This window comes from Gambusia affinis, linkage group LG21 (genome assembly GCF_019740435.1).
Source record: "Gambusia affinis linkage group LG21, SWU_Gaff_1.0, whole genome shotgun sequence".
NCBI classification, from domain to species: Eukaryota; Metazoa; Chordata; class Actinopteri; order Cyprinodontiformes; family Poeciliidae; genus Gambusia; species Gambusia affinis.
In genome coordinates, this window is record NC_057888.1 from 1,686,237 (window position 1) to 1,702,373 (window position 16,137).

General features: G+C 39.2%; 1 protein-coding gene across 1 annotated transcript; it reads left to right on the forward strand.

The window, feature by feature from the left end:
* Window positions 1–2,691: 2,691 nt before the first annotated feature.
* cip2a (cellular inhibitor of PP2A) lies at window positions 2,692–16,053 on the forward strand. The gene is made up of 22 exons (XM_044105017.1): window positions 2,692–2,784; window positions 3,043–3,145; window positions 4,370–4,517; window positions 4,600–4,712; window positions 5,268–5,362; window positions 5,434–5,530; window positions 5,777–5,899; window positions 6,169–6,314; window positions 6,468–6,543; window positions 8,587–8,826; window positions 9,275–9,437; window positions 9,930–10,077; window positions 10,232–10,331; window positions 10,404–10,522; window positions 10,952–11,129; window positions 12,270–12,344; window positions 12,448–12,558; window positions 13,499–13,695; window positions 14,612–14,725; window positions 14,811–14,893; window positions 15,318–15,457; window positions 15,801–16,053. The coding sequence occupies exons 2-22, from the start codon at window positions 3,044–3,046 to the stop codon at window positions 15,945–15,947; spliced, it is 2,715 nt and encodes a 904-aa protein (XP_043960952.1). The 5' UTR covers window positions 2,692–2,784; window position 3,043; the 3' UTR covers window positions 15,948–16,053.
* Window positions 16,054–16,137: the final 84 nt, after the last annotated feature.

The window sequence follows — 16,137 nt, forward strand, 5'->3', positions numbered from 1 at the left end:
TCAACAGCAGAGGCCAACAAACAGGGGATTTTAGATCCATTCTTCTCTTTTTTAAACTGGCATATTTACTGTTTTAGGTCAAATTAAACAACACACTCTTTTCATATTATAAGGGCAATATGTGATTGTTTATTTTATAAGCAAAACAGAAATGAGGCGGTAATCAGTATATAAATCGACACAACAGTTCAGCACCAACATCCTCTCATTTTAATATTTTAATTTATTTAATTTTTACTATTATTTCTTTGTATTTTTTCAGATAGGTTTTATTTTATCCATAAATAATAAAATAATTTTTTTAACCTAATTATGTTGTGCTATTATATGGATTTAGATACTTAGTAACAATAAAATAATTAATGCAACATTTTATTTAAAATCTGAAATTGCAGAATATCACCATGTTTGATCATATTTTGTTTAATTTGTTTTAAATTGAATTTAGCATTTGATTTATTTGATCAACCTTTGTTCTCATTAATTTCATTAAAATTTTAAAGTTTTATTCTTTCTTACATACATTTTCCTCAAAATATCAGGCAGATAATGAGAAATAAACAGAAGTCGGTAGCAACTGATAGTTACATTAAGTAACTTTTTGGGAAAACAAATCTATTAGGAGAAGCTTCACTACACCATGATTTTTACTTTTACTTGGGTTATATTATGGACCTTACCAAGCTCCGCCCACAACCGACCCACGTGACCACAAGTCTCACAAGCAAAGCCTCGTAGCGCGTTGTTTCTATGTAAAAATGACTCCATTAGTGCATAATTTCTACCGGATTTTCACAATATATCAGCTACTACAATGAACAGAGGAGGTAACAAGTTCATATCATCATCTGGGAGGAAGTTACTGGTTTCTCAGTCACAAGCTGGTTGCAAACCTGAGGCTAGCAGGTGTCAGTCAGTTATGGTAGATCTGAACTTTGGTTTGATGACTTCAATATGAGAAGCTACAGACTGATAGAAGGATCCAAAGAGTTCTGTTAAGGTAAAGGCAAATCTTCTCAAGCTGGGATATAATTAATTTAATTTCACATAATTATCGCGGTAGAAGCCATTTGTTTGTTAAAATTTTATGAAATATATTTGTTCTATTTAATATTTGTTGTGAATGACGTATAGTCACAAATGAGTCCAACGTAGTCCAACGTTTAAAAACTACAGCGGCTGTAATGCGCCACAGCAAAGGTAAACAAAGGTAAAATAACCCGAACAGGTGATCAACTCAAAACCACTCGTACCTTTTTACTCTCTCTCTCTTTGTAGTTTAAGCACACCTGTTACCGTGGCAACCGCCTGCGCCCCGCAAGACGAGCAAAGATTACGTTAATATTCAGTCCATTACGATATCAAGTTTCCAGGCTTGATATTTATTTCTCGATTATTAATCAGCGCTTCCCTGAACACAGCGATGGTTGATTGACTAGCTGCACTTGGTGCTATTGTGGCTAACACGAGTAACAGTTTAGTCCAAAGCCTTCTCTGCTAAAATAAAATCTTTAGTGTATGTCACATACAGTATACATTGCATATTGAGCTGTTTAGCTAACGTAAGACTGTGCAGAAGTTGTATCAGTACTGCTATTATGCTGTACTTAGTTAACGGGAAGCGTGTGTTTGTGAGACCGCCAACCACGTGACCACGTAGAATGAGCATCAGCCAATGAAAAGCGGCCCCTCTGGTAAGGTCCATTATGAGGTTTTGCTGCTCTTAAAAATAAAGTAAAATTTGTGAATATATACAAGTAACTTCTCTGAATGAAGAACAAACATGTTGCAACCAAAAGTACACCAGACACAGAGACACACCGACGCTTTACGGTGAGACCTCCTGTTCGTACAAAAGATTTGTTGTTTTGATGACATTTTCAATCTGCTCCAGCCCTTTAGATCATTTCAAAGTCAGAAATATACAGTAAACATTACATATTGGCACTGGAATTACTTTACCCTGTTATAAAATGAATGTCTTCATTTTAGTCTTTAAAATACAAGAATTTACACGTAGTGAATATTTTGGTTTATCTCATTGTCTCAATGATCAGATATTTTGATCAGCTCCGTACCTATGTAATCTTTTTACCAAATACTTTTTAATTCTTAAGTGAATAATTTCTTGGATGGCAACTTTTACTTTTACTTAGGTAAAGATTTGTTGAAGTAGAGCCACTCTTTTGCTGTATGATACAAGTGGGCTCCAAAATGAGATATATGAAAAATTAACACTAGCTATAAAGCAGGAGATTTTTTCCAAAACAACGATTGAACAAAATAAAATGTTACCTCTTGTGAGATTTACCGTAATATAATTGAATTACTTGTATCTTTTCCGTCATTTTAATTTATGAATAAATTACATTTTTAATTATTAGATTTTTCCTCAAGTTTGTTTTGTTTTATGCTTCATCCAAACTTTATTAAGTCATTTTAAAGTCAGCGGCTGCTACACTTCCGCATATTACGTACTTCCTCCTGCTGAACGACAGAAAAGAGAGGGGGGCTTTGCGAGCAAAAGGTTTTAGTTTGAAGGACAAAACTGTTTTTAGTCATTATAATAATTCAAATTTCAGTGGAATATAATATTGTTTGAATACAATTGACTTTGATAGTAATAGAAGTAAAATCTGATTTTTAAGTGAAAATGAGTGAGCTCGGTCTCCCCCCTTTTCTCCCTACATGGTTCGTTCCTTCCCAGTTCGAAACAGAAGCGGGAGGACGTTACTACCGGGGAGGCTGTTGATGTTTCCCGAAGACAGAAAAAAAACAACCCAGGTACTCAGAAACCGTCAAACAAAGATTTACTGTGACACATAAACACATAAAATATAGTTATTAATTAACTACACTCCTCGTTTCGACTTATGTTGTGAAAATGTAGGGTAATCCACAAACTATTGTTAGCAGCTTGAGGGATCAAAGATGGACGCTCGTTGAAACGAGTAGTAGAATTCTGGTTGTTAAATCGTTTTAACAACCAGAATTGTTAAAACAACAACCAGAATTGTTAATTGTAGGTTTTTCCTCCTACAGGATGGACATGGCGACGTGTTTAAAGTCTCTGCTGGTGGCCATCCAGCAGTACAGAGACAGCAGGACCGTTCAGCACACTGCGCAGCTGCAGAAACAGGTGGAGGTGAGCGCTAAGGTGGATTGTTTTGGACTTTCTCTGAGTCAGATACCTACACCCACCCACACACACACACACACACACACACACACACACACACACGGCACTCATCAAGGTAGAGAGAAAACAAATACGTTTTATAGCTTCATAGTTCTGGGATTGTTCTGCTCATGGACACAGCATGTTAGAGTAGATTTAAAGAGGAGCAGCAAAAGCAAAGGAGGTGGATTAGCAGAGCTGCCAGCCACTGATGGTGTCATCCAGGACGTTTCTGTGACATTATCGTTTTTGCTGCATGGAGATTGAGCTGTTAATATATAATATAGCAACAATCTTCAGTCAGAAGCTTTTTGAGACCAGAAGTGAGTAGAGAGCCCAAAAGTTGTACTCCAATAACAATAGCACTTCAACATGTTTTAGCTACACTACAAACCATCTTTACAGTGAAACACTTTTGTGTTTTCATTTAGTTTAATCCATACCGCTTCCCAACCCCCTGCAGTGGCACTGCGCCCCCCACACTTTGGGAAACACTGCTCTAAATAATAAATATGAATTACTTCATGTAACACAACTAAAGAAAATCATGACTGAAAAGGAGCGGAAAGAAGTCTAAACTTATAATATTTTCCCCATATTCACATAAACATAAAATTAACTATTCAACTTAGACTATTTCAAATACACAACAAATGTAGAACAAACATCAGTTTAATCAACACCATGTCGCTTCATCATGATCATTTTATCACATTGTCCAGATTATTCATAAATTCACATCTTTAATTTAAACACATTTTTCCTCATTGCTGCTCTGGATCATTTTTTAAATTTCTGTACTTATGATGAACTGAATGCTAAAGATGAACCAGTTAGAGCTGTTAGTTTAAAGGTTGTTATAGTTTTTAATATTTCTGTCCTGCTGAATTTATGCAGGATCAACATAAAGTTTCAGTGTTTTGTCGTTAGTTTATTTTTTATAGCCACTGAGCAGCTTTTTGTTTGTTTCCTTTTCTGTTTGGTGATCAGCTCCAGGTTTTCAACTGGACCTGATCTTCAGCTCCCTGCACAGATCAGATCAGTTTCAAATCAGAACTCTGTTTGTGTTGCTGCAAAAATCTTAAATTACTTTTGATTGCTGGCAGCATGTTGGTGAAATGAGACCTGGCAGGAGTATGAAACCTTCAGGCCTGACAGTTTGGGATTTCTGAGCTGCTGGTTTTGTTTCAGGAACTTTCCGGCCTGAAGTGTGACGGCCTGCTGTCCTCGGGTCAGTTTTTACCCACAGAGTGTGTGAGTGGGCTGGTGGAGCTGGCAGGAAACCCGAGCACCAGTCCGGCCCTGACCAGCGCCATCATCTCCCTGCTGGCCCAGCTGGGTGAGTTCTGCCACGGTCGGGTCGGGTCAGGTTTGATTCCTGCTCTCTTTCTGCATCGCTGCGTTTTGTTCTCCTCTCTCAGGGAGCGATGACGCCAGTCGGGAAGTTCTTCACAGCAGCTACAACCTGACCAGCACGCTGGCTGCTGTCATCCATCACCATGGCAACACACCTGGAGATCCTCTGGTGCTGCAGGTAGAGACCAACAGCAGCAACATGGAGAAACTTTTAAAATAACATTTAAAATACAACACTTCTTAAAGTATTAACATACTGACGAAGAAATAACCTGATTTTGTTTTTATTTTGACTCATACTTTGGTTTTTACACCTTTAGGTTTCATCATAAAGCAGGTTTATCGTAAACAGAGTTTATTCTTGTTTTGTAAATCAAGAGGGACTCACAGTCAGCTCTGCAGAAGCTCAGTGTTAAAGTGTCCATTTCTTACCTTTTACCAGTTTGTTTAAATTAGCATGTTGACACGTTGAGCTCTGCTCTGCACTCAAACTGCAGTGGCTCTGCAGAGCAGTAAAGAAACCATCTGAGAGGCAAAGGGTTTGAGGACCTCTGACCTAAATGATTCACCAAAATAATCTAGAATATTCCAAACCTGTTAAGTTCAAATGCATCAAGTTCTGATTTTATTTATTGTGTTTGTTTAATGCAGAGTCAGAGTGTCTCTGTTCTGCTCTCAGACACTAACTCTCTCCATATGTTATGATTTTAATGATTTAAATTTTGTTCTTCAGTGTCTCCAGGTGCTGCAGAAACTGACGTACAACACTCGCACCTTCCAGTTCTCAAACTACATCCGCGAGCTCATCAATTTTCTCCTGACCAACATGTAAGAGCCGTAATCTGACGATGAAACCTGAGCAGTAATCTTCTAATCTCATCATCACCGTTTCCCCCCAGCCAGTCGCAGAAGGAGGACGTGGTCATACCGTGCCTCGGCCTGCTGGCCAACCTGTGCCGGGACAACCCGTCAGTGCAGAGCCACATCAAATCCATGGTGAGCTTTCAGCGCCGCTCAGGTTTCTGGATTAAAAATGTCAGAAAACTGAGAGAACCGCTGGCATAGAGCTTCACACGACAGATTAAAACACCCAATTCCCAAGATCATTGATGATTTAGCTTCAGGTAGTTTTATATTTCTGTGTAAATCTGGTAGAAGAACTGGCCTCGCTGTTGTTTTTGGAGGTTTGGTTTCCTCCTGTGTGTAAATGGTGTTTTTTAAAAACTTATTTTTACTGTAAAGGAGAACGTGAGGCAGCTGTATCGAACTCTGATCAACTTCCTGGCTCACAACAGCCTGACGGTGGTGATCTTCACGCTGTCCATCCTGGCCAGCCTGACTCTGAACGAGAAGGTTGGCGAGAAGGTGAGCAGAAACCTTTCTGATGTTGTAAGGTTAATAAAATCCGGTTTTACCCACTTTAAGGTATTTTTGGATCCTTTACTGTTTGGTTTATGATAAATGATGCAGCTGAAAGTCGTTTCTGGTTAAATGTTGTTCTGTCTGAATGTGTGAAAATTGTCCCTCTGTCTTATTTTTATCATTTCAGCTTCCTGTTTTTGTTTCTTGTCTGCATCATAAAAAGCTTCTGGTTGTTTACGCCTTGAACTTGTTGTGTTTTTTTTTATCTGCAGCTTTTTGAGGCGAAGAACATCCATCAGACTTTCCAGCTGGTGTTCAACATCATCGTGAACGGCGGCGGCACGCTGACCAGGAAGTACTCCGTCGACCTCCTCATCGACCTGCTGAAGATCCCCAAAGTAGCCGATTACCTGAGCAGGTGGAGTTGATCTCCTCAGGCCCAGACGTTCCCCCACTGCTCTGTCTGACCCGCCTCTCTGTCTGACCCGCCTCTCTGCCTGACCCGCCTCTCTGTCTGACCCGCCTCTCTGTCTGACCCGCCTCTCTGTCTGACCCGCCTCTCTGCTTCCAGGTATCAGCACTTCTCCGCCTGTGTTTCTCAGGTTCTGGGGCTGCTGCACCTGAAAGACGCCGACTCAGCAGCCACGGTGAGACGGACAGACACTCTGAGTCCAGAAAGCCTCAATAAATCAATCAATATATTTGAATAGCACATTTCAACAACAATTCATTTCAGTTTGCATCAGAAAAATACAAATTTATAGAAGACAGTCGGTTATTGAAGCATCACAGTTTGATGAGCGCCGTCGTTATACATCAAAATATTGATTAGTGTTTCATTTATTAAGTCTCAAAAGCAACTCCAAACAAGTTCTTAGCCTTGATTTAAAGGAACTCAGAGTTTCAGCTGTTTTGCAGTTTTCTGGAAGTTTGTTCCAGATTTGTGGTCATAGAAGCTGAATGCTGCTTCTCCATGTTTGGTTCTGGTTCTGAGAGGTCTGGCAGGTCCAGCAGCAGCAGATCTTCAATCCGTTCAGTGGTTTATATAATATGGTTGGTTCTGTCTTCCTGGTTTTAGTCAGAACGCCAGCAGCAGCGTTCTGGATCAGGCAGATCTGTGAGAATGACACTTTGTTCCTCAGGCCTCTTATCTCAGCCTCTACAGCCATTGACTCGTTTTCTACCCTGATGGCTTTAATCTTATCAGACATGAACCAGCAGAACAGGAAGCAGTTTGTGGTGAATTGCTTAATTTAAAAAAACAACAAGCCTTATCAGCTCTTCTGATGTATGCATCTAAAAACAGTCTGAAGCAATAAAACCATTCAGATGTGTGCAGAAACACTTCATCATACTTTACTACCTTTACACATAAATATTAAGCATTCATAATTATTTACATAAAGTGATTATGTAAATAATTAGTGAAACCTTTACGTTAAGTTTTCTTTGTTTTCCTCCAGAAGGATTTCTTCAGGTTGAATGTGAGTCGTTATGCAGCAGCAAATAATGTTTCCCACCAGAATTTAATACCTAAAACCTGCTGGTTGGTTTATAGCAGAAAATTGAAAGAAGGAACTTTGAACATAATGATCCTTATCACTCATTTTATTCTGTATGTGTGGAGGCCAAGATAATGTATAAAATATTCAGTTACTGGAAAAAACTTGTTTGTTTAATTAGTAATTTAATAAGTGCTTTTGCTGAGGTTTAGGTAGCATTATTATATTGCATGTAGCTAATTTTATAATGTTTTATTGTGAATAGGTTTTATTTTAAGTTTGTATGGTTTATAACTTCATTGGCCATTTTGCAATTTATGCAAATGAGTGTTAACGACGGTTAGAGAGGAGTGAGAAAGGAAAGGCGCGGCAAGTGAGAATCGACAGAACCACACGGTTTTTCAACCGTTGTTTGTTTTGTGGAGGTTATTTAAGATTTAATTGCTCTTGTAAAGGAAAACACAAGAAACTGGAATAAATGTTTGTTTTGCATCTTTACATCGGAGCGCTGTGGAAGTTTTTATTTTCTGAAATCAGTGAAATTAACCTTGTGGCATCACAGTATGCATGTAATGTTTCAGGTTTTTATCATGTTTAATCCTGTTTTATTGAGACTTTCTCCATCTGTAGCTTCGACAAACACACAGGGAATTATTTCTCTTAGTTTAGATAATTTCATTAAACCCATTAATTAGTTTCCTTTTAAACCAAGTCAAATATTTAAAAAGCAGGAATGTGTGGCTGTGAGCAGTCAAGTTTATTTTCATAGAAACATTTCAGCAACAAGGCAGCAAATGCTTTCAATAATAAAAACATAATTCAGTCATCAGTTATGAAACAAGCAGGAAATTTGACATTTAGTCAAAAACCCTCATCAAGTGTTCTGGTCAGTATTTCAGTTCTGACTCAAAAGCAGCTCCAACCAGGTGGGAGTTAAAGGAACTCAGTGTTTCAGCAGTTTTACAGTTTTCTGGAAGTTTGTTCCAGAAAACTGCTTCCGAAAGAGCAGGAGCTTCTTAAAGAGACAGAGGCCCAATTTTCAGGCCCTAATCAGGAAGTCAGATTTCTTTTAGATCATATTTGATACATAAAACATTTTTATAACTGAGGTTAAAATGTTTTCTTGATTGTGCTATAAAACTGCTCCGTGTGTCTGGAAAACATGATGCAGCCTGTGTGTCGCTGCAGGTGCTGCAGCTCCTCCTGTCCATGTGCAGCGTCGCGGCTCTGCGCTCGCAGCTCTGTGACGTCGTCTTCCGGCCGGCCGGCGCCAAACTCAGAGCCGCCGGCCACAGACAGGCGGGCGAGGCGAACGGGGACCGGAAAGCCGAGTGTGGCCTGGCTCTGGTGCAGTGGCTCACCTCGCCTGTGGAGGGCGCTGAGAAATGCTCACTGCAGACGCTGCGGCTGCTGACGGAGCTGCTGGAGGTATCATGACTTTATTAATCTGATTTCACTCAGAGGAAACATAGAATATCCATACTTCATAATAAAATCTCTAAAATTAGTTGTTCAAGTACATGTACCTGAGTAAATGTAACTAGTTACAACCTGTTATTTACTAGGATGTATAGATATAAGTTGCACTCTAAGGCCAGAATAGTTTAATGAAACTGGATAAAAATTAAATGCGTTCAGCAGCTTTTTTAAAGTGGGACACTGCCCCCTAGAGGACAAGCTCTGCATATGCATCTTTTAGTCACTAACACCCTCCAGTTTGTCTGAAGCTCTTATTTTAATCCACTGCTGTGTCTTCCTCTGTAAATGACCTGAAATCTGAATGTTGTTGATGCACAATAAAGATTTTCTTTGTCTTTATGCGTGTGCACCTCTGAGTCGGCCTCTTCTGTCCTGATGTCCGTTTCTGTGCATCCAGGAGTCGCTGGGAGCCGAGAGCGTGTCTGAATCCACGCTGAGCTTCGTGGAGATGTTGCTTCCTGTCGCCTTGGGGCTGCTGAAGGGCCTCGATCCTGCAAAGGGAGACGCTCACCTTAGGAAACACTGCCACCGCATCACCCACGTCTGCACCCTGCTGCTCAATATCCTCACCCACAGGCCTGTTAGCGCTGTGATGCTACCTGGGGGATTTAGAGCCTTAAAATTCTGCATTTTTTAAATTAATGTCTCTAAAGATGAACAGTCATGACAGAAAAAACATGTTAGCTTGTTATTCATTCAATAATTTATAGATGTCACAGTTTCAGACTAAATATTTACTTAGAAAGCTCAATATTTAGTTTACAAAATATTTAGCTGCAACTTAAAAATGACTTACCCAACTAAACATTTAGTTAATAAGCTAAATATTTGGCTTCAGGCTAAATATTGAGTTGGTAAGTTAAATTAAATATTTAGTTAGCAAAGTAAATATTCAACTGCAAGCTAACTATTTAGTTTGCAAGCAGTTTCAAAACAAAATATTGAGCTCTGAGTTATATGTTGTTTTAGTTAGTTATATAAACAACTAACTAAAACCAACTAACTTTGATCTAAACGGAGAGGAATCGTGTTGTTTCCTTCACCTGCTCCACCTCTCTGCTGCCAGGGCGCCACCAGGTCTCTGGTGTCCTCTCAGGTGAGCGCTCAGCTCTGCTTCTCTCAGGTAGAAATTCTCCTCTGTTGTTGCCATAGCAACAGTCCCCTGACCTGCCCGCCTCCTGTCTCCGGTAGCAACCTCAGGTGAGTCAACATAAAAGCACTATAGGGAGATATTTATTATGAAATTATTTTATTTTCTAATCACTGCATCAGTTTGAGAATTAAAGCTGTAAATAATTTTATTTAAATTGATAAAATATTAGCAGAAGTCGTGACGTTGTGGTTTTCCTTCCAGCCAGTTGTGTGCAGAAGCTCTGCTGAAGGTCCTGGAGCTGATGAGCCGCCTGAGGCAGCAGGTGAAGGACATGGAGACGAGCTTCTACAGGATGCTGCAGGTGAACGACGACCCGCATCAGGCCGCGCCACTTCCTGTTTAAATCCTCAGCGTCTGTCATTAAACCCTGCAGGACCAGAGGACGGTGACCCCCCTGTCTCTGGCTCTGACCTCACACCACAGGGAGCGCGTGCAGACCGGACTCGCCCTGCTGCTGGAGGCCACGCCCCTTCCAGACTTCCCAGCACCGCTGTGAGTAGACCAGCCACAATAATGAACTTTTGACACTGCAACTGGAAGATTTGTTAAATATCCACAAACAAAACAGAAACAATAAACAAAATAAATTATAAAGTTTCTCCTACCAAAGTTATCATCTAGTTTTTGGTAGGAAGAGAGAAAAATGATAAATCAGGCAAATGGAAATTATTGAGCTCACTTTAATTTATCATTTGATTAATTGATCTATTGCTTATTTTGACAGTGTGAGTCATTAATGATGACAATAACGTCTTCACGCAGTCGGGCTCTAAACAGTATAATCTCAGATTTTTTATTTACCAGATCTGATTTTAATCAGTTCTTCATTTTTTTTAAAAAAAGACAGAAAATGTTTTCTGCCGTTTGGCTTCCTGTCAGAGTTCTGGAGGATCTGCTGTTTGTCTGTGTTTGTCCTGCCAGCCTGGGGGAGAGCATCGCCGCTAACAACGCGTACCGCCAGAGGGAGGCGGAGCTTACGGCGAAGCGTGTCGCTGTGCAGGAAGTCCCGCCTCCCCGGATGAACGCCAGCATGATGGACGCCTCCGGCGGCAACAAGAGCGTGAGCAACCTGGTGGAGAAGCTGCAGACCGGCATGGAGGTAAAAACCCTGGAGGCGTTGCCACAGCAACGACCTTTCACCTGCATGGGATTTTATGTGACAAAATGGGGAAAAATGTCCTGATTTTCATATTTAACAAATAAAATTATGATTATTGTAGTGCAGACTTCGGCTCGGCTGTCGGAGGTGCTTCTGTTTCTGCAGCCGTTTTCTGGTTTCTCTTTGGAGGGAATCAGTTTCTCTGGGTTTTATTTAGGGGTATCAAAGTGAAGGGGGAGCAAATGCAAGGCGCATCTCAAATCTTTAGCTGTCAAAAACATTAATGTTCAAGTTTGATTTTAAAAATGCAATGAAATGAATTCATTATGGATGCACCAACATGAAAATTTGGACCGATGTCCGACATCAATATTATGGCTGATAACCAATATTTACCGATATTTTATGTATTTTTTTAACCTTTTGACACCTTTGGGGAAAAACTTCAGAGTATGAATGAAGGCACTTTAGTACTGAAATAAAGGAAAAACTTGTTCTATTTACTTTTCATCGTTCCTGATTTGGATTTTCTACAAAATTTAAAGTCTTCATGAATTAAAAACATAATTTTTCATTAGATTAATCTGATTATCATCCAGGTTTGTTAATGAAGATAATTTAGTTTCTTCATGATAAGAGTGTTGAACTCTTATCATCTGTATTATCTGACAGACAGACTCTCAGATAAAAACATGGCAACAGAAAAAGTATTTCACCTTTCTACACTGAAAAAACACAAAATATAACAAGTTTTTTTAGTTTAGTTCCTACTAATCTAAAAATATCTTGGTACAGTTGAAATAAGACAAACTAACTCATGAGTAACTATTCAGTTACAGGTAGTTTGAAGTCAAATGTCCCTAAAATTTCTGAAGTTCTTGTCATTATTGGATTATTTCATTTAAATGGGAAAATTACTTAGGATGATCTGTCAGTGCAGCTGGCTCTTCATCAAGATGAAGGAATTACTGACTTACAACAAGATGATATTTCTTGCTGAAAAGTTACTTTCAAATAAGTTTTATCATGTTTCAAACATACTAAGATTTTTGCTCTGGAATCCAGACCAAAAATACTTGGTCAGATTTTTGCAGTGTATAATTTATTTATGTTATTTTTTTTATTTTTTATTTTTTGTAGCTGCAGGAAGCGACGAAGGACTCGCCTCTGTCTGAGATCATCAACGTTTACGAGCAGAAACTGGCTGGGTTTGCTGTAAGTTTAACCAAACATCAGAGTTTATGGTAAAAGATCCGATTAGCTGCTTTTAAATCTCCTGTTCAGTTCAGCTGATTTCCTGCTGATTGATCACTTTCAGTCAAAGGAGAGCCGCCTGCAGGACCTTCTGGAGGCCAAAGCTCTGGCTCTCTCTCAGGCCGACCGTCTCATCGCTCAGTATCGACTGCAGAGAGCTCAAGCTGAGGCCGAGGTAAACTAACTAACTAACTAACTAACTAACTAAATCCTTCTGTTCCATAATGAACATCCAGGTAAACTAAATCATTCTCATTATCAGTGAAGAGGAAACACCTCCAGTTTTCCACATAACAAAATAATCTGTAACATTTTAACTCAGCTTCTCACACAAATACAGGAAATGATTCATGTTGAGATGTTGAGGCTGGAAAAACTTTAGGAGAGTCGTCAAACTCTTCAGTTTAAGAAAATATTAACTCATCTGGTTCTGTTTGTTACAGCATCAAAGATTCACAGCAATAACTCCAGTTATTTAACCAGGGCTTCAACTTTACAGTCATTTGTTAGTTTCAAGAAATATTTAACTACAAACCAGATATGTAGTTAATGAGCTAAATATTTAGCAATAAACTAAACATTTAATTATCAAGTTTAATACAGAGCTCCAAACTAAATGTTTAGTTTAAAAAGTACAAATTTATCTGCCAACTAGATATTTAGTTAGCATGCTAAATCTTTAGCTTGGGAACTACAAATTTAATTAACAGCTAAATATTTTACTATCAATCTACATGTTTAGATTTAGATTCAATATTTATTTTAAAAACAAAATATTTAGCTGCTAACTACTTAGTTAGCCATGTTGACGTTTAGCTGTTACTAAACATTAACTAGTTAGTTAGTTAGCTCATTATTTTTCTTCAAACTAAAGATGTAATTATCAAATTAATATTTAGTTAGCAAGCTAAATATTAATGTTTCTAAATAAATATGAAGTTTTAAACGGTGACATTTATAAATGTATTACTAACTTGGTGAAAATATGAACTGTCCTCCTGTAACAGACTAAATAAAGTTATTGCTGCTAAAGTTTGACAGTAACTTTATAAACGGCGCCTCAAAGGTTGAACTGAAGATCTGCAGTTTCTCTCCCGCTGGTTTCCCTCCTGCAGGCGCGGCAGCTGGCCTGCCTGCTGAAGGACGCGGAGCGCCGGCGGGAGGATCTGCAGGGCGAGCTGGGGAACCAGGTTCTGGAGGTGGAGCGGTCCAGAGTCGACATGGAGGAGCTGCTGCAGCACAACGCTCGGCTGCAGAGGGACTCTGAGGAACACCAGACTCTGAAAGGAGCGTACAACGCTCTGCTCAACAGGTCAGAGGCAAAATTACATCCTGAGGCACAAAACCTGACCTGGTTTCTACTGCAGATAAAGTTTTACACCTGAATTAAGACTAAACTCACTAATAGTCAGAGTTGGGTAGGAACTAATAACTACACTCTACTTTTACTTTTGTTTGAGTAATTTTATTGTAAAGTATTTCTACTCCAGTAAACTTTCTGGATTTTCTACACACTGCATGAAAAACAAACATTAAAACCAAAACTTCACCAGATTCAGAATCACCTGCAGTTAAAGTTTCACAAGTTTTTAATTGAAGAAACTGATTTGGAAAAATGTTCTGTTGACTGTTTTTGTTATTTTTGTGTCACTGGTATAAATTATTGTGATTTTGATTCTTTAAAATCCCAAAGTTTCCTCTTAGCTTGATATTTTGGTCCATCTGATGACGTAACATTTGAATATTAATGATTGATCATTTGATCTGTTACTCGGTGACGTTTCACCAAATACTTTTACTCTAATTTAGTCATTTCTTGGACAGATACTTTCTACTTTTACTTGAGTAAACCTTTTGGATGCTTATCAATAACTTCTCAGCAATAAATAGGATCTTGTTTTAAGTCAATAACTTCTTAATATTGATGAGAAAAAACTTATTGCATTGGAAAATTATTTCACTTAAAACATGTAAAAAATGTCTTGTTATAAGTGAAATAATGGAATTAGAACCTTTTTTATATTTATATAAAAAGTAATTATTGACTTTAAACAAACTGTCTTTCTGTAAAAACTATCTGACTTGTAAGTTAGTTTAGCCTTATTTCAGGTGAACTGAGATATTTGCTCTGGTAATTAGATCTAAACTAGATTTTGTGCTTCTGCCGTGTTAAAGACTGAAGCTGTTTTCCCAGCAGCTGGAGGTCAGACATGTTTTTACTTCTGCAGGTTTAATGAAACTGAGCGTTTGCTGAAAGAGCTGCAGGCGGCTCACATTTCTCTGAGCAAACAGACCGACACGCTGAGGAAGAACCACGAAGCTCTGCAGCTGCACAAAGACAAGTAGGAAGCCGACAGCTGGAGCTTTTCAGCTGCTTTTTATTCTGTTTTTGAACAAAGTCGAAGTTTGGTTTGGTTTCTGTTTCAGAATCACATCAGAGCTGCAGGAGAGAGAGGAGGAGATCAAATCCCTGCAGCTGGAAGTGGAGAAGAAGAACAGCGACGCTGCAGGTCGGTTTGGCAGAGATCTGACCTCTGACCTAAACCAGTCACCATAACAAACCGTGATAAACAGAGAGGCTGTTGTCTAGTATTGTGTCTATAATAAAGGCATAAAAATGCCAGGACATATTCTCAAAGATCAATAAACTTTAAATTCTGATGATGAACATTTAACACCAGAAGACATTTAAAATTTATAAAATAAATAAACAAAACAACAGAAACTACAAATGAAATGAATTATGAAGCTGGTTGAGACCAAAACAGCAGATTGAAGATTTTTATCATCCAGTTTTTGATAGAAAGAGAAACGATAAATCATGAAAATGGAAGTTATTGAGCTCGTTTTTATTCATTACGCGGTTTATTGATTATTGCGACAGGCTTTCACTGCAGTTACTAGTTTGTAAATGTTTCTGCTGATTTGTTTTAGGTCTGCATGCGGAGCTGCGGTCCAAAGAGCAGACGCTGCGGGAGAAGGACCAGGAGAGGAGGGAGCTGGAGGAGACGGTGGACGTCCTGAGGAAGGAGCTGAACAAAACGGAGCAAGCCAGGAAGGACGTTAGCATCAAGGTGAGCGGCTAGCAGTTGATGGCTGTTAGCTGTTAGCAGTCAGACAAAGGAAGCACGCTTCTTGTTTGTTTTGGGTTTATTTCCACAAATCTGCTAAAAATGGCCTCCTAAGATGGCCGCCTCCAGTAAACCAGAGTTTCTGTACTGGATCACAAAGCATCAGAAAGTCCATTTCTCTACAAATCGGTGGGCAGAAGCTGCATTCATTTTAGGGTTTTTAGTATTTTCCCCCTTGGTGGCCGATAGCTGTGGAGGTTTCTGCAGGAAAAGCAGCTGATGATAGAAAAGTCTAAACAGCAGCTTAATGATGCTGGGTCTTCCTCTGACCTTTGACCTCTGGCAGGCGTCGTCTCTGGAGCTGCAGAAGAGCCAGCTGGAGAGCAAGTTAAAGCTGAAGGAAGACGAGCTGAACAAACACTCGGCCATGATCGCCATGATCCACAGCCTGAGCAGCGGGAAGCTGAAGAGCGACGTCAACCTGTCGCTCTGACCACAGCGCCCCCACCAGGACGGGAAAGGAGCTGCACTTATGAACTCAAAGCTCCGTTCTAAACATTATTTCACTTTTTGGACTCAATAAAACAAATGAATCAATACCTTTTTTTCTGAACTTGTACTTTTTATGTGTTACTTGTTTGTTTTTTATTGTTTATATTTGAATGTAAATGTAGTCAATAAAT